The 18,956-nt window shown below is 48.4% G+C and overlaps 1 protein-coding gene across 1 annotated transcript in view; it reads left to right on the top strand.

The window, feature by feature from the left end:
- The first annotated feature begins 12,852 nt into the window (after positions 1 to 12,852).
- Positions 12,853 to 18,956, top strand: part of Parp12 (poly(ADP-ribose) polymerase family member 12) — a 30,668-nt gene continuing 24,564 nt past the window's right edge. The window contains exons 1-2 of the mRNA XM_051174645.1: positions 12,853 to 13,202; positions 17,024 to 17,159. Of these exons, the coding sequence (XP_051030602.1) occupies positions 12,868 to 13,202; positions 17,024 to 17,159 (471 nt within the window). The 5' untranslated portion in view covers positions 12,853 to 12,867. The remainder of the gene's footprint in view (positions 13,203 to 17,023; positions 17,160 to 18,956) is intronic.

The raw sequence follows: 18,956 nt of genomic DNA on the forward strand, positions 1-18,956 counted from the left end.
CTCAGGGACTATTGGTGTTGCATGCCTTTGGATTAAGAGGGAAGAACCAGGTGCTTTGGTGCATACAGGATTTGGATCACAAGTCCCCATTACTTCACCCTGAGGGCTCACTATGTGCAGGGAATATTTTTATTCTTCCTCAGTGACCCAGTGCGTAGGAACTACCTTATACCCTATACAAGTGAAACCAAGCTATAGAGAAAGTATCACGTTCAAGTTCACTGCCATTAAGTAGAAGTTTGGGCTAGGGGGATGGTTAGTGGGAAGAGCTGAGTTAGGATTCCTAGCAACCATATAAATGCCAGGCAGATATGGTGAACCATCTGTAATACCAAAATTTGGGATGTAAAGACTGGATCCCTGGGGCAGGCTGGCTAGTTATACTAGCTGAATCGGTGAACTCCAGCTTTAGGAAAAGACCTTTCCTCAATACATGAGGTGGAGAATGACGAAGGACACCCAATGTTAACCCTACATGTCTATGCACACATTCATACACAGTTGTGTATATAACACACAACACACACTGTCCCCAAAACAGATTTTAACCGAAAGCCTGTTCAACTAGAAGTCTTGCATCATCTTTGGTGTAGGAATGGTTTTTATTCCAAATATTTTGGTGTATAGCGAAAACTTATAGAAGTTTTAGTTTTCATCTGATTTCATAGTGTGTCTCTTCTGTGAACACGGATGCTCAGAACTGTTACCGGTACAGAAGGTAGGCTGCAAACAGGTAATGGATGAGTGGCACCATTGGAAGGCATGAACCCAGCGTTTCCAAAGTCAAACTAGAGAATGAAGAGAGGCCTTGCTTGATGCCTCTCTCCAGACAGCCCATAGTCCTGATGGCTGGTATGGCAGCCCTGTCTGGCGTACAAGCTTGCTCCGATACCCCTTTCTGTTCCTCAGCTCCAGAAGTGGGTCAGCCCACACAGGGACGATGACAGCCAGGACTGTCTCAATGCTGGTGCTCCACCATCCATCCAGAGCCGCGTCGTTCACCTCCTCTTCTGTCCCCTCTCTTTCTTGTCCACGCTATTCCCAATCTGCTCCCCACATTCCCAATCTTACTTAATCCTTCACATGATGCTTTTTAAAAAACATATATTTCAATTATGCGATAATGTGAGGGGTTATGCATGCGAGGGCAATTGTAACCCACGGAGGCTAAAAAGGCATTAGATCCCGTGTGAGCTGGCATTACAGTTGTGAAATGCCTGATACGGATGGATGAGAATCAAACTCCAGTCCTCGTCCGGAAAAGTACCCTAACCATGCAGACATCTCTCCAGCTCCATCTTTATGCTTTAAATAAAAAGTGCTAATTCTGATATGTTGTGACTTAAAGCTCATTTTATGCTGGAATTTGAAAAACAATTTTTTTTTTTTTTCCTTTTTTGAGACAGGGTTTCTGTGAAACCATGGCTGTCCTAGAATTTACTCTGAAGACCAGGCTGGCTTAGAACTCAGAGATCTGTCTCTGCCTCCTGAGTGGTGGAATTACAAAGTGTGGCCACCACTGCCCAACCAGAATTTTTTTTCTATAAAGATTAATATACATTCCTAAAGTTTTTTTTGTTTAATGTAGTGGTTTTAAAAGCAAATTTAACCTGGGCAAATGATTCATAATAAAAGCTAGTGTTGGACTTTTACTCTAGAAGTTTCCTACTGTTGTTTCTTGTACACTCTGTACTATGCCATCAGTCCCACAAGCTGTCACACTGGAATCTACTGGCCCAGACACTTAGCAAGACCTCCAGTTTGAGTTTTCCTGGTTGGTTGCAAATAGGCAGAATTTTACTGTTAACCCTTTTGCATCGATGCAGCCTCAGCCTCTTTGTCCTGCATAACTCCAAGGGACTGACAGAGTAGCTTCTATTAGGAAAGTGGCTGGTGAAGTTCCTTCATGTCTGTAGAGGGTGGGTAGTGCATAGTTGCCTGTGGGTAGGGTTTGGAAAGAAGTAGCATCATCAAGGTTGAAGACTTTGGGACGGACACACACATACAAACTTTTTGTTTTCAAACCCAGCAATTTTGGAATCTGACAAGTGTGCTCCATGGCAATGGTTCTCAACCTGTGTGACCTCTTTGGGTCACATATTAGATACCCTGCATATCAGATAGATACATTATGATTCATAACAGGAAAATTATGGTTAAGTAGCAGTGCAAAATAATGTCATGGTTGGGGTCACTACCACACAAGGAACCGTATTAAAGGCTGAAGCATTATGAAGGCTGAGAACCACTGCTCTGGGCAGTAGTGGATTGGTTGCTGCAACACAGCTGCTCCTCATACCCGTGCAGAGCTCCCGAGAAGCCCCACTCCCGAGAAGACCATCTTTCTGCTGGAGCTGGTGAGCTGCCATGAACACCAGAAACTAAGGCTTTACAGAGAAGACCTTGGTCAGTTTGTTTCCTCCACTGCACTGCTACTGTTGACTTTTGCTTATCTGTGTCCTTCCTGTTAACCTGAATTTAGGACCAGGGCCCTGAACTGTCTGTCATCAGTGCCTACCTCTGGTAGAGCTTGACACTAACCCTCACTGAAGATCCACAGAGGAAGCGGAAAAGCACACATGCCCCCATTAGCTTGGCACTTCCCCCATCACCTCCCATTGCTGCCATCACCAACCATACTCAACTCTGGCTCTCAGTGAAGCTCGTAGCACCATGGCCAAAAACGTCAATGTGCCACGTTAGAGTTAGATTCGGCTGTAGAGAGAGAAAACCCAAAACAGGAATGGCTTAGAACACTGGAAATACGGCATTGAAAGTCTGGCAACTTGATGTGGTCAAGGACCTACATCTATGTGGTTCCCACCCTATGACCCAATATGACCCACTGGTGATTCACCCAGTGGGAGCAGGATGGATCTACAGTTCCTCTCTTCTCCCCAGTTCTGTCTGTCCTTCCTGAGGTGACCCATGTAAAACGTACTGGCTGGCACATACATGTTCAATAAGGATAGAAAGAATTTACCCCCAAGTTTGTTACTTTCTCCTTAGTAACACGAGAGTAACCACAACAACTTGGAACAACATTATCTTTACTTTTAACATTTGTCACCACAGGGCTGGGGATGAAGTTCAGTTTGTAAAGTACTTGCCTGGCATGCATGAAACCCTGAGGAAGGGTCAAAAGTTCAAGGTCGCCTCAGCTACATAATGAGTTCAAGCTTGTGATACCTGAGTCTCTGTCCAAACGCATATGCTTATGTCTACAGAGTCAACGTCTAACACCTCATTGGCTATGGTTTATCTGGGGTGCAGATGTCTGCCTTATATCCTCTCGAGTTGACCCAGCCTTTGGCAGCTGCCTTCTGTTGCTTCAATTCCTGGAATGAAGTATACTAGTTAATTGACAGTGTCCATTTATCTCCTGAGTGGTAACCACTTACACATTAGACCTTCATCTAGATTTTTCTGATGCCACTGGCCCTGCCCTGGAAACGACCTCTTCAAGGCATAGTGATGAGATGAGAAAGACCACAGCTTCCATCACTTACCCTCCTAGACGCCACCCACAAAGCTAAGCTTCCATCACTTACCCTCCTAGACGCCACACACAAAGCTAAGCTTCCATCACTTACCCTCCTAGACGCCACCCACAAAGCTAAGCTTCCATCACTTACCCTCCTAGACGCCACCCACAAAGCTAAGCTTCCATCACTTACCCTCCTAGACGCCACACACAAAGCTAAGCATACAACAGGTGTTAACCCAGGGGTTAGGCACTGGAAGGAATTAAACGAAAGGCTTGATTTCTCCATTCAATATGGTTTCTCACAGACTCAGGGAAAACCATTTTCAGAAATACTCCCTTGTTTTTACTTCTACTTCAGAGCCCCTCTGCTGGTGTTTCTCTTAAGCTTAGTGTCTGCGAAGGTCCCTTGAACATGCATTTCCAATTTAATAAGGTAATTATCAAAAAGGGATGCTGAGGCACCCTGGGGTTGGTAGGGAAGGAAGAGGGACCATTACTGCTAGAGAAGGAAGGAATTACCAGAATGCATAGGGACTTTAGCTTCCAGTGTAGTGTAGCCACACAGGGAATGCCAACAGTAGCTTGACTGTCCCTTCTGGCTCTAAACTTCTAGTACTTTCCTGAGCATAATCTCTGGAAGCTGGACATTTGGGGGTCAGGGATGTCAGACCTTAAAAGCACAGAACAGGCTTCAAAAGAAAATGGTCCTTGGAGTCAAACTGTTCAGCACAAAATCCTCTGCTTCTTTTTTTTAAAATCTCTTTTTGGAAAGCCAGCTCTTGCACAGAGACCGCTTCACCTCAAGTGCATGCTTTAACAGTGTGCAGCAATGTCTAGATCTGGACCATTTAGTAAAGCACAGCAACACTGGGGTGTGGGCTACAGGGTTAGGGTTCAGGTTTGTTTTTCTAACCTGTAAAGGAGAATGGTTTGACACTCCAAAGACTGGCTCTTTCTCAGTTCTTGTCCATGGGAAGCCAACATGAGAACGTGAAAATTTTGGGGGGGGGTTGTGGGGGGGTGATCACTACTTAAATGAGTTTGTCCAGGCTGGGGGAAGTAATGGTTTCAACAGAAGAGATTTATTTGCAACACCTTTGAAGGTCAAAAGTGTAAGATCAAAGTACAGGTTTATCAGCTATTTGTTGCTGCAACCCAATGCCTGACCCGGCCATTTGAAGGGTTTGCTTTGGCTCACCATTTGAGGGTACAGTCCACCGCAGAGGGGAGGTCAGGGCAGTCTTGATGCAGCTGGCCACACAGTAGCTGCAGAGAGGAAGCAAAGAGCTTCCCCCTGTGTTCAGGGTAGGACCCCAGCCCACAGGTTAGCAGTGATCACATTCAGGGTAGGACCCCAGCCCACAGGTTAGCAGTGATCACATTCACGGTGGGATGGGACTTCCACGTTTAGTTAACCTAATAGGGAAAGTCTCTCACAGACATGCCCAGGGGTTTGTTTCTATGGTGATTCTAAATCCCATCATAAAAGATCTGGTGCCTGGGGGTAACCTTGAGGTAAATATCTGTTCCCAACCCTTCTGCTTGGTCATCTTGTGTGTCTCTGCATCATCTTTCCTCTGTTCATGCCTGTGTCCAAATCCCTCTTACAAAGGTTCCTATGCACAACACATCCTGAGACACATACCCCTTCAGACGATTCTGAGTAGTTCGTAAGTCCATATAAAAATGATTGTCTTACCAGTATATTGTCAGCACCGACTCCCCTGGCCATGGTAGTGGTGAATACTGAAGGATGAAGCTTGGAAGAAGAGATTCTAGCCCATTCATTTCCAGAGAGAATACCCAGGGGTTAACCCTCTGGGCTCCCTCTGGGCTTTCCCTAGGTTGCGATATTAAGAGTGGCATGTTGCCTTTATGCTCTCCCTCAAATGTTTACTAATATTGGGTACTGTACTAGGCAGGCTCCCAGCAGGTAACAGGAAGGAACAAGGTCGGTTCTCCTGTGGCAGAGTTGAGGAAGTACACATGTATGTTGCAATAGTGCCAAAGCTGTGCCTGGTATGGAGCCCTGGCGAGCAGCCCAAGACTTACCCTCCCCTCTGTAAGATTGTCTCCACTGTCAGTAATGTTCCCTGGATGAACAAGAGAGACCCTGGCTCTACCTGACGGCCACTTGGGTCCTTTTAACCCTGTCTCTGGGACAGTGCCTGAGCCTTGCCTCTAAGGTATGAATCGAAACTTGTTAGAGGCTGGTCCTTACACCTCTGCAGCTACTTACTCTCGTCTCTGTACCCCTCCCCTTAGGCCTTGGCCGACACATAGGGCCTTTGGTGAAAGAAATCAGAGTAGCTAGTGGTGCAGAATCTGAGTAAAGACTTGTTTCAAAAAGTGCCATGGATATGGCTTTTGTTTACTGGGGTAGATTGTAATTCAGGACACAGAAAATATAAACTGTACCAGCTCAGAAAATGACACCGTGCTAGAATTCAGTCCCCTTGGCTCTCAATGTCTTACAGAAAGTGGTCTGGGAAAGGTACTCAGGTGCTAATCTGAGCCATTATTTTCAATTGTGTGTGTTCACACACGGGTGTGCACACTACATGGAGTACAGGCAGTTAGTTAGAAGTGGGACTGGAGCCTGGGTCCTCTGGAGGAACAGGAACTGCTCTTAACTGCTGAGCCATCTCTCCAGCCCAGCCCCGTGAGCCATTCCTTGTAAAGGATGACTGAGGGCAGAGCCAGGAACTATGAAAAGCCAGAAACTTCACACAAACACATGGGGCTTGTTCTCTTCAGCCACCAGCAAACTCTAAAGCAGCCCAGGCTAGGCTTCTGAGTGGTGGCCGAAGGGGGGGGAGACGTCGGCAGCAGAGGCACTAAGGAAAGGGGCACCTGAGGCTCATATCTTAGCTAAGGCTGCAGCTGACTGCAGCCACAGGTTCAAATGCACCAGGCAAGGGAGGAACTACCCAGGAGAGGCCTGTCAATCAGACCTCTGAAGAAGAAAAGAATCATTGATTGGTATTAGCTACAAAGTTTGGGGGGTGCAGCAATATATATTTTTATCCTCTTGGCTGTCTTGGTAGTATTCATTGTAGTTGATTTCCCCTTATTAAAATACACAAATATTTGGCGTTCATGACCCCATATTCTCCATTCTATCACCCCACTGGCTTCTCCTAAAGCCTCGTAGCCCTCAGCGCCTTTCTCCACTAAAGGCGCAGCTTCTGGGAATCCTTTCCTTTCCAATTTATAGTCTCTTCTGGGATGACCTCGTCCAGCCTTTGCATTCAAATCTATTTGCATTTTCAAAATTCTAGTATTGAGCTCGTCTATAAATGCTAGATTCACAGGTCCCAGTGTCTGCTGAACATTTCCACTCGGACTTTTTATCGTACTTTGTTCTGTCTTAAAACCCTGAATAGTCACTATTGTCAACTGAGAAATGCTGTGAGCAGGAGAAACTGCTCCCCTGGCAAGAACACTCCCTACTGTTAGTTATCCAGTGCAAAATGCCAGCCCTGAAGTCACAGACATGTAACACTATGTAGACCGAGCAGGTTGTACTGATATATTTAGACGTATATAATTTATATATTTAGGGATATAAGAATATATAAAAAGCATATTATACCCTTGGCCCAGTTTTGGTACTGTGGTACACACACACACACACACACACACACACACACACCACGGATTTGAGGGAGACTGGGGGGAGGGGCGTACATGGGAGGAGCTGTAGGGAGAAAAGGGGTGGGGATAATGACATCATTTAAAGGGGTGGGGATAATGACATCACTTTAAAAGCTATTTCAAAACAACCCCAAAGTGGCGCCTGCTCACAGATAGCAAACGCACCTGTGGAAGTGCTTGCTGCCGGGCCTCACCCCGAGTTTACTCCAGGGGACCCACATGGCGAAAGGAGTGAACTTGCTCCCATAAGCTGACCTCCGACCTCCACGTGTGCTATGACGTGTGTCATTATATACTCACTAAAGAAGTGTGACTACTCAGGGCTCCTTTTGGTTAGTATGACAAGACAGGACTGTCGTGAACGGGACACACAGGGAGATACCAGTCAGGAGGCAGCGAGCAAAGAACAGGTGATGAAGGGAAGTTAGGGTAGCCTAATTTGAATAATGTCACCAGCCTGTGGGATATAAGCGCTGGCTCTCTCAATGTCTGAAACCCAGACCTGGGACAATTAAAGACAGAAAATAGCTGCCCGGGTAGTTAGAGTCCAAGATCAGCCACAGCAAGGGAAGAGGTGGTTGTAGCAGCAGGGTCAGGTCAGTGCTTTCAAGTGAAATCAATCCACCAGTGAGTTGTCTGTCCAGAGGTCCAAGCATCAAACACAAAACCTGGAAATATATCTTACATTTTATAGTCCTTATTTCTGTAAATCCAGTAATGGTGACCACTTTTAGTCTTGGTTACTGTTTTAGTCTTTTTTTTTTTTTTTTTTTTTTTTTTTTTTTTTCCTTTTTCATTCTAGGTAAAGATCTGGTAATGTTTTTAAAAATATTAAAGAACTAAGTTTTAGTTTTAATGATTCGTTGTATTATTTTTCTAGTCTCTTGTATTTATTTCCTTTTTTTTGGATATTATTATTCTAGTTTCTAAGGTATTAGGCTAGATCTTCTCAGTGTGGGAATTGGCAACTATTCATTTCCCCTAAACATTGTTTTCATTACACCTCACAAGTTTTTTATGCTTTCTTTCAAGTATTTGCTTTGTGTGTCCGGGTGTTCTGCTTGCATGTGTGTGTTCACCATGTGTATGCAGTGTGCATGTGTGTCTGTTCACCACGTGTATGCAGTGTCCGCAGAGGCCAGGAGGGATTGGACTCCTTGGAACTGGAGTTATAGCTGTATGCCACCATGCAGTTGCTAAAAAAATTCAATCTGGGTCCTCTAGAAGAGCAGCAAGTAGTCTACCTGAGCTGTCTCTACAACCCTTATATTGTGTTTGTCTTAAAGTATTTTCTAGCCTCCTTTGGGAGTTATCCTTTAACTTATGATTGAAGAGAATGCTGTAAAATTTCAACATTTGCGAATTCCCTACATTTGTGCCTGATACTGATTTCTGGTTTCATTCCATTAAAGCCAGAGGGCATTCTTTACAAGATCTGTACATCGTTACAATTTGCAAACCCTTTAGGCTTTATTTAAGAATATGAGTGAGACAGGAAGAGGGCATCAGATCACCTGGAACGGCAGTTACAAACAATTGTGAGCTACCATGTAGGTGCAGGGAACTGAACCCCAGGTCACCTGGAAGAGCAGCTTAACCCCTGAGCCCTGCATTAGTAATATGCAATATTTGTGATTATTATCTCTAAAATCAAGTGGAAGAAAGAGCGGCAAACTTTTCATTTACTCATAATTACCTTTGCTGGTGCTTTTTATTTCTTCATGAGAATCTGAGTTATTGCTTAATGGCTTTCCTTTCAGCTCAAAGACTCCCTTTAGTATTTTAATAGTAACAACTAAGTCAGTTGTTTAGAATTTATTATTTTTAGTGTGTGTGTGTGTGTGTGCGCGCACACGCGCGCATCAGATCCCTTGAAGTTGCAGTTACAAGTGGACATGTCATGCGGTCACTGGGAATTGAACCTGGGTCCTTGGCAACACCAATCAGTGCTCTTAACTGCTGAGGCATCCCCAGCCCACTCAGTCGGGTTTTATCTGATAATGCCTTGATGTTTGAAAGATAGTCTTCCTGCTTATAGATCTGTTGTCCACCTCCTCTTGGCACCCGGAAGACACCCTCACTACCTTCTAATGTACATGGGGTCTGATGAGAAATCAGCTGTTGAGGATTCCCCGCACACACTTAATTAGTTGCCTCTCCTTTACGACTTTGAGGTTTTTATCTATAACAATAATGACCCTGAGCTTATAGACTTTAGATATGTCATGGTTCCCATCAAATTTAAAGGGTTTGAGCCATCATCTCTTCAAATAGCCTTCCTTTTCTTCTAGGATGCCCATTATGCATATATTGCTACAACTGACAGTGTTTGTGCATGTACGTCTGTGCATCTAGCCTGGTGCTCAAGGAGGCTAAAAGAGGGCATTTGGTTCCCTGGTACTGAGTTACGAGCTGCCATGTGGATGCTGGGAACAAAACCCTGGTCCTCTGGAAGAGCAGCCAGTGCTTTTAACTGCTGAGCCATCTCTCCAGCCCCTAAGGGCTGTTTGTATTACTAGCTTGTACTTCCTTTGCATGGGTCACACTTTACATATCTCACAGTTTACTTGAAGATGGATGTTTCAAATAATATGGCAGCTCCCGAAGTCATATTTTCTTCCTTTCCAGAGGTATTGTTGCTTGTTGAACTAGTTGCTGTGTTTGACTAGTGACTTTCCAATCTAATTTTGTTTTGTTTTGGGATTTTAGAGATAGGGTTTCTCTTCGTAACAGCCTTGACTGTCCTGGAACTCACTCTGTAGACTAGTCTCAAACTCAGAGACCCGATTGCTTCTGCCTCCCCAGTGCTGGGATAAAAGGCATGAATCATCACTGCCCAACCTGATCTAATTTTGTAAATTGTGCATTTGCACTATGTGTGACTAGAGCCTCTACTTGGTTAGTTTACCTCTTTGCAAATGACTGGCTAGAGATTACCTTGAGCACCGGGAGCCAGTATGCATCTTAGTCTTTGTCAAGGAGCTCTATGACTATTTTGGTATATGCCTTCAACAGTCAGGCAGTTTTCATGTACACAGAATTTTTGCTTCCTGCTTGCACAGAGACTGAGTGTCAGGTAAAACTTCCTGAGCACCTGAGTGGTCCTATGCATGCATGTGCCTGTGTGGATTCCTACAGTATGCTGGCACTTTTCAAAGCCCTTACTTGTTCAGCTCTTTGGCTAGTCTATTGCTTTCCTCAACTGTTATCTGTAGGGAGAGCTCCTACACAGCTGCAGCTGGCTCCTGAATGTCAGCATGTAGCCTTAACCTGCCCTTTGTCTTCAGGACCTTCTGTTTAACACATGTGACTCCTGTCTGAGCTTCCCAAAGAGCATATGTAACATTCAGTTGGGAACAACCCAGCACACTGTGATATTCTTTAATTGAGAATCTGCATTTGACATTGTCCCTTTGGAAGCTTAGTTAGGATGTTTTGTGGATACAGAAAGCAACTTGAAAAAGTGTAAGCTAGAGAACAATAAAAAAAGGCCCTTGGCTGAGAGAAGGTGGCTCAGTCTTAAGAGTGGTGAGCTCCCCTGCAGCTGGAAAGGCTAAAATCATTCTTCAGTGCATCTTCTTCCACAGACCCACGTGAACCCACACCTGTTCTACAACAGTAATTCATTGCTTCAGCCATGATATTAAACTATTTGACATTTGTGTCCTCTTGGGAGGACAGGGGCATCCAGTGAGACCACATAAAGACATGCCTTATTAGGAGGTCCTCCACAGATGTCCTTTGGATGCACCTTTGAAAGAGCTCCAGCCCTTGGTACAAATACTAGGAACGTGATTGTCATTTCTCAAAGGTGTCAAAGAGCTTCAGGGGGCAAGATATAACTTGAGTAAGAGAAAATGCTGCAAAGGTTGCTGAGATTTGGCTGCTTTTACTTTGGAGGAGTTGCTGCAAGCCTTTAGTTAATTTCTAAAGCTCTGAAAAAATTAACAGTATTTTTCAGCTTCTTTACTGCTTCTACAGAAGTGTCCACTATTTTTACCCTCATTGCGTTTTCAGACAGTCATGATATTAAAATGGGGGAACTTTTATGGAACAGCACTTGTTTGACACGCAAGATTGAACATAATAAGGCATTATTGGAAAACAATGTCAAAAGTACAGGTAAACAGATAAATGTCTAAACCAAACAAAAACAATCGAAATATCAAAACCACGAATTCGTCCAAGAAAAAGAATTACCCTTCAGCCCACCCCGTAATCTATTTTCATTTGTTCTTGAGATCTAGTCTTATTTATGTTTTTTTTTGGGGGGGGCACTGAGCACTGAGCCTAGTGTTGCATGCTTTACATAGCCTACCGCTGAGTTACAGCCCTAGCGTGCCCTTTTTATTGTGGTGTGCATATGTGTGTAGGTCAGAGATCAAGCGTGAGTGTCATTTCTCGGGAGCTGTCCACCTTAACGTTTTAGTTTATTGTGTGTATGTACGTATGATGTATGTGTGTCACATCACACGTGGAGGTCTGAGGACAGTTTTTGGGATTCGGTTCTTCCGGTTGGCAGGTCCGCACAGCAAGCGCCTTTCTCTGCTAAGCCATCTATCCCCCCAGCTCCCACCTTATTTCTGAGGCAGGATCTCTGGAACCTGGGGCTTGACAATCGGTCTAACCCACTTTCATTCTTACCTGACTTTCTGTGATAACGATGCTCCCCCGCACACACACCTCCCTGAGGGTTGGCCTCTGCGGCTGTGCCCTCAGTTGCCCATTCTAAGCTAAGTTCGTAAGTACTCAGCTCCCACTTTTCTCCATCAACTCTCCTTTGTTTCCACTTTCCCCATAACTCCCACGCTCGCCTCCACTGTAACCCAAGTGTTGGGTTTCCTCCATGCTCACTCAAAAGCACCCTACCGGTATACCCTCAAATAAATACGGGCTGGCCTTGCACTCCAGCGGTGACCCGCCTGTGCCTCCCCAGGGCCGGGATTGCAGGCGTGCCTCTCTGCAGCTCCTTAAAAGTGTGTTCTGTCAAGCGTGTGAGTGTTGGGCTGGTCCGCCTGAGGCTTGTGCCCGCGGTTCCCCGCCCCGCTGGAGTTGCAGGCGGGCGGTGATGGGGGCGCGGGCGGGCGCTGGGAACCGCGCAGGGCCCAGGGCTCTGCAACCTCGGGGGCGGGCGAGGGCGCCCCTGGAGGACGCGGCGGGACGGGGCGGGGCGGGGCGGGGCCGCCAAGGTCGCGCTTACTTGAACCCGAGTCTCCCAGTCCGTGGCTGCGAGGCGGCCGGGGGCGCGGGCGCCGGGTGTGCCCCTTAAAGGGGGACTCGGAACCCGCTGCAAGCGCGGGCGCCCGGCTCTCTGGGTTCCGAGCGGGGGCTCGCGTCCGCCCGCTCCGCGGAGGGGAGGGGAGGGGAGGGCGGGCCGCGAGGGACCAGCTCCGCCGTCCGCTTCCGCGCTCGGGCCGCGAAGCCCGCGCCTCCCGCGAGCCCCTCGACAGGCCGCCGCGTGCGTGCGTGCGTGCGTGCGTGCGTGCGTGCGGGCGGCCGTCGAGCCGCGCGGTGCCCAGCTGCGGGCCCTCAGGCGAGGGCGCCGGCTCGTCAGCTGCGGCCGGGCCGGGCCGGGCCGGGCCGGCGTGTGGGGCGGGGGCGTGGCGAGGCCGGGCGCTCCTGTTTTCCCCGGCGGGGCGCCGCTTTCGGTTTCGTTTCCCTGCAGCCCGCGGAGCGCCGAGGCCCGGCCCGGGACCGCCCGCGCTCGCCCCGCTCCGACGGCCATGGCGCAGGCCGCGGCGGCCGCGGCGGAGGTGACCCAGGCGCTGTGCGCGGCGGGCGGCGCCTTGGACTTGGCGGAGCTGCGGCGCCGCGTGCGGACCGGCCTGGGCGCCGACGCGCTGGAGCGGCTGCTGCGGGACCGCGGCCGCTTCGTGGTGGCCGCGCGGGCGGCGGGCGCGGCGGGCGCGGCCGCCCCGGAGCGCGTGGCCGTGGCCGTGTCCGCGCTGCGCCTGTGCCGCGCGCACCAGGGCCCCAAGCCGAGCTGCACCGGGCTCTGCGCTCAGCTGCATCTCTGCAAGTTCCTCATCTACGGCGCCTGCAAGTTCCCGAAGAGCGGGTAAGGACGCGGGCGCCGGCCGCGCGACCCTGCCCCCCGCTCCCCCCGCTCCCCCGCTCCCGGGCCGCCACCCGCACGCCCTCCACCCCGGCTGGCCGTTCCGCAGCCCCGCCGGCCCTGGCCCCCTCTCTCGGGGACGCTCGGCCAGCTCGCTGAGCACTGAGTGGGGATGCAGTGGCTTCCACCGAACCTGGTGCCGGCAGCGACACCCGAGCTGAGCGCGGCAAACGCAGGTGCGAGCAAAGTTCCACCCGAGTCCCGTTTGCCGCCTTAGACGCCGAAGCTCACGTCGCCAGGGCCCTTAGGGACCTGGCTCTCGCCGTCTCTTAGCCATCTCTACACCCCACGCCCGGTGGCCTCGCCGCCGTCTGCAGCGCCTTTCCTCTTCCTCTTCCACTTCCACCGCTCGCTGTCTTTAGGCTGCTGTCGGCTCCCTCTCCGACATCTAGTAGGTGGCTAGTGAAGTTTGTTTATACTGAAGACTCCCGGCCTCCCCGTGAAGGCGATAGCGCTTGTTGGAGGGCAGCAATCAGGTTGGCGTTGGCGGGAAGATGCTCGGGTAATGGTGTCGATGCTGAGTTAGCGGACGATGTTGAGAATGCCCGCTTCCTAAAGTTAGTCCAGTTATCTAGGAGAATTCGTTTCTTCCCTCTCCTGCTTCCTTTTGCAGTAACACAGTAGACTTTTTTTTTTTTTTTAATGATGTCACGATAATAGTCACCTTGGGTTAGTAACCTTGACCCAGGCTGACAGATACAGCTGCACCCTCAACGTTTTTGAGGCAGTTCGAAGTGTCAGTCAAGTTCTAGGGGTTGAAGGGAAACCTGGACAGTAGAAGGGTCTGGTGGGAGGCTTTGTGGGCCAGGTCTAAAAGTGGTAAATATCCCACCTACCAGAAGCTAAGCTGTCTCCTGACCCTACCTAAGGGGCATGCCTTGGGTAACGGGGTCTCTAGGACTCTGCTATTCAGATTAGAACTTCACAAAGAATGTGTGTGAGAGAAATTGGGGGAAGTTGAAGGAGAGGGTGATAGTGTGATGAGAGGCTTTGGGAGAAATGGCGGCTCATGTTTCTGCTCCCGCTGGGCACTGAAGGCAGGAGAGGGTTTGAGTTCTATTTTTAGAAGGCAGACTGAACCCTTAGGTGCTGATTTGGAAGCTGCTAGGTGGTCCTGTGGCCCCAGTTACGGAGTGATGAGCTGTGAGGAAATGTGGGTCTGCAGAGCCAGGCAAGAAGGAGGGCACAAGGCAAGCGGTGGCCGGGTGGGTGCAGCGACAGGCGTGGCTATGAATGAATGAATTTGAGACTGGCCTGAAGCTTACTGTGTAGACAACTCACAGAGCTCTGTGTGCTTCTGGGATTAAAGCCATGAGCCACTGCTTCTTAGTGAATCTTTATACTGTGCTTAACTGGAAAAATAACCATGGAAGGAAGATCTGTTCTTTTTGTTGTTGCTTTGGTTTTGTTTGTTTGTTTTTGTTTTGAGACAGGGTTTCTCTGTATTGCGTTGGAGCCAGTCCTGGAACTCGATCTGTAGACCAGGCTGGCCTTGAACTCAGAGATCTCCTGAGTGCTGGGATTAAAGGCAGGCACTATCACCTCCCAGAGGAAGGTCTGTTCTTATGCTAATTCCCAAAATTTGGGCAGATTTTGTACTGGAAATTCGGGCATCTGGTATTTACCTGCCTGCGTGACTGAGGGTTCCTCGTTCTTCACCTGTGTCCAATCCATGATTTATTCTAGGATGGGAAATGGAAAGTGAGTGATTAACTGTACTTCCCTGTGACTGCTCTTGTTTTCTGGATCACAGGGTTAGCTCTGTGAGAAGGCACCGTTGACTTCGGAGCTGTGCTCAGGAGGCAGAGTTCCTGGTGATAAAAGCTAGTCACCTTGTTCCAGCCCAGCTGCGCTCTCTGCTGGCTGGTTATCCCGGGCAAGTGGCTTAATGGCTAAGTCTCGGCTCCCTCAACGATGGTGAGATGATTACTCACAGGTTCATTGAGGACTGAACGAGTTAACTCACATTCAAGGCAGTCCCTGTTTCCTGGAGAAGGCTCTATAAGTGTTATTGTCCCCCTCTCCTAACGCCGTGAGCGTGAGCGCTGGCTTGTTTGTCTTCAGTGGCCGCCTGGTGGCTTCCTTGGTCCTCTCCCCTGTTCTACTCTGCAGTGCCTGCCTTTTTCTGTGCTACTGTTCTTAGCACAGCTGACCTCGGGCTTGCCGCTCCATATTTGAGTTCTTTTCGGTTATCACCAGGTGGGGAGAGGAGGAGTCAGGATGGCTTCCTGGTGTTTGATGTGCAGGGTAGTAGGAGGACCGGGTTTGGGAATGGGTCAGGGGTTTGGCATTCTTTCAAGATGGTTAATACAGACCTTAAATGAGGTACGACTGGTGGCTTCTGACCTGGCTTTCCGGGTGACTGAGACGGTCATTAAAGATTTGTCCTTGGGACCTTAGGGTGGAGTGCTAGTGCCTGGTTGATAAGTGCTCACCAGATGCTGTGGGTCGAAAGTATGGGGGAGGGGAGCTGCAAAAGGGCTGGCCGCAGGAGTGGTTGCATCTGTTTGCACATGTACCTGGAAGCGTGAGTCACTCTGCTTACCATTTTAAAAAATTTGTTTTTATTTTAATTACGTGTTTGTGGAGGGAGTTATGCACTCAAGTACAGGTGCCTCTAAAGGCCAGCAGAGAGTGGCAGTGAGACTCCCAGCATGGGTGCTGGGAATTGAACTCAGGACCTCTGGAAGAGCAGTGCAGAGTGCTCTCAACTGCTGAGCAGTCTCTCTACCCCTGCTCAGGTTGTGGTGGCTTTTTTTTCTTTTCTTTGTTTTGCGTGCGTGTGTGTGCGTGTGTGTGTGTGTGTGTGTGTGTGTGTGTGTGTGTGTGTGTGTGTGTGTCTGGTCTTCACTCACAGGAATCTGCCAGCCTTGTTGGGATTAAAGGCATGTGTTATCACCTCTGCCCCTGCTCTGTTTTAATGTTTAAATGCTTACTGACTGGCCAGTGTGCTGTGAGATGTTTTTGCATGATGGCCTGCCATTCTCATTATATACCTGCTGAGAAGTGTTGTCTGAGCCCTGTGCATTGCCCAGCATCATCTCTTCCTGGTAAATAATCATATTTTCATGCATAGCTATTTTTTCCTCTGCTGCTTATAAGTAGGGTCAGGAAGTGTTTGTGAAAAATTGCCATGAAGAATGATTTCACCAGCTCTGCGAGTCTGCCATAAGTACCATAGCTTGGGTAGCCTGGCTTTCTCTGTCTCTTCCCCTCCACTCCCCTCCCTCCCTCCCCTCCCTCCCCTCCCCTCCCCTCCTCTCTTCTTTCTCCCTCTCCTCTATCCCTTCTCTTTGCTCTCCCTTTCTTCACGAAGGCTTGCTATGTTGTCCAGCTAGTCTAGAAATTGTAATCCCACTGCCTCAGCTTCTGAGTGTTGGGATTATAGGTGTATGCTATAATGCCTGACAGACCAGCAGGTTTAAACAAAAATTTATTTCTCACAATTCTGGAGGATGGAATTCTGTGATGAGGTGTTGGGGAGGTAGGTTTCTTCTAAGGTTGCTTTCCTTGGCTGTCAGATGGCCTCCTTCCTGGGGTTCTCTTAGGCCTTGTCTCTATATGGCTCTATGCTCTAGTCTCCATTTTATTAAAGGGCATCAGTCATTTTGGATTGGGCCACTCTAATGACCTCATTTTAATTTAATTGCCTCTCTCATGACTGTCTCCAAAAGCATCCTAAGGATCTGGAAATTGGAACTCTAATAGGGGAGTTTGGGGGAGAGCAGGTGTAGCCCTGTAATGCCATCTCTGCTTCTTTGCAGGAAGAACTGTAGGAATGGTCACAACTTGAAGACTGATCACAACCTGAGTGTGCTGAAAACTCATGGTGTTGACCACCTCACCTATAGTGAACTTTGCCAGCTCTTGCTTCAGAATGACCCCTGGCTCTTACCAGAAGTGAGTGCCAGAGGGATGGTGTGGGTTGAGTTCTTATTTGCAAATAATAATGGAGAAGCCTGATGGTTGGAAGATAGATGCCTCAGCCCTGAGGAGAGCTGAGAACGCCATTTTGCTCAAGAGCCCTTGCATGGAGGAGACTTGGGTTCAGTGTCCAGCTCTGCTAATTACATATGCCACATTTACTACCCAGCTCTGGTGGTCTTGGACCAGCCTTGCTATCTATTGAGACTTTTCCTTCCCTGTGAGTTGGTTTGGCTCCTCAGTGAGGTTGGCTAGTTGGCCTGTCCTTGAACAGCAGGAGCTGGGACATTAAGTCACTGGTCGTATGTTGGTGCCTTTCAGAGCTCCTGACAGTCACTCAGTATTCTCTCTACTCACTCTCTTGTGCCCAGGAGAATTTGTACATTAGCTGACGTACAGTCTCAGTTTGTGTAAGCTTATTGCATTATCTCTGTATCATTGGGTGTGGGTGACGCCTAACAGCACAGAAGGTTTGTTGACTAAGGAGCAGGGGAAGATATAGAGAACCTTTAGACAGCAGCAGGGTAGGAATGACATTCCTGGCAGGAGAGAAGGAAGGAAGGTGCTGAGTAGGAGACTGACTAAATGTGCTTCTGAGAACAGGTCCCCCAGGCTCACGGATGCTGCTGAAGGGCGCTGGGTGACTCACCAGATTAGGCCTGCTTTAGGATCAGTGCTGTGTTCCATTGTGTTGGGTATGGCCTCAGTGTGAGCAGGACCCTGACTCTGCAGGGCTCCTCTGGCCTTGAGAGTCTCCGGCAGAATGAGTAAGGTGTTGTTGTCCATGGGCTGGACAGGGTGCATGGGATACTTTCTCACTGTTACTGGTTTGAGCTAACAAATTATGTCCGCAGCATTTTTTTTTTTTTTTTTTTCCCTGAGACAGGGTTTCTCTGTATTGCTTTGGAACTGGTCCTGGAACTCACTCTGTAGACCAGGCTGGCCTCAAACTCACAGAGATCTGCCTGCCTCTGCCTCCCAAGTGCTGGGATAAAGGTGTGCACCACTGACGCCCAGCATAGGCTGGCATATTTTAATGCAAATATTTCCACATTAAACAATTTCACCCATTTGAGAAATGGTACCATAGCACAAGTGGCACATACTAAATGCTAACTATTTATATTTGTCTTGTAAGCTCTCTGGAATATCCATTTTGGTTAGGCACTGTGATCAGGAGATTTAAAAAAAGACCCTGCTTTGCTCTTAAAGGAGGCAAATCACATGGTGGGACAAGGAGGCCACAGGAAGAGCCAGGGTGATATTTGAGATACTGTGAGAGTCCACACTCTGGGTTGTGGGGAAAGTTTTTTGGGGTAGATGAGGCCTGTCCTGGATGCTGGAAGATAAGTTAGGATGAGGGCAGTCTGGCACTCTTACATGTCAGCGCTGTTTAACATTTTTGTGTTTTCCTGTCTACTAATCACAACAACTCTGTGACATTGGTGGAATTCTATCCATTTTAGAGATAAAAAACAGAATCTCAAAGCTAGTGGGTGGCTTGTCCAAGGCAGTTGTCAGAATTGATATCTGGCTTTTCCCTTGGGTAGACCATCTGTAGAGTGGAGTCCGCTTCTGAAGCCCTCAAGGGATTTCCTACAGCTTGTGAAGAGTAATGTCTGGGAATCGAGTAGGTGGGCCAGTTTCCATGTGGAAGTATTTGAAGTGTAGAAAAGGAGCAGCTGATTGAGGTTCGAGTTGCAAGTTTGCGGTGAGTGTGGTGCGTGTTTGTGATGTCAACACTTAGATGGTGGAGGCAGAGGACTAGGACTC

Source organism: Phodopus roborovskii, unplaced genomic scaffold, assembly GCF_943737965.1.
Source record: "Phodopus roborovskii unplaced genomic scaffold, PHOROB, whole genome shotgun sequence".
Taxonomy (NCBI): domain Eukaryota; kingdom Metazoa; phylum Chordata; class Mammalia; order Rodentia; family Cricetidae; genus Phodopus; species Phodopus roborovskii.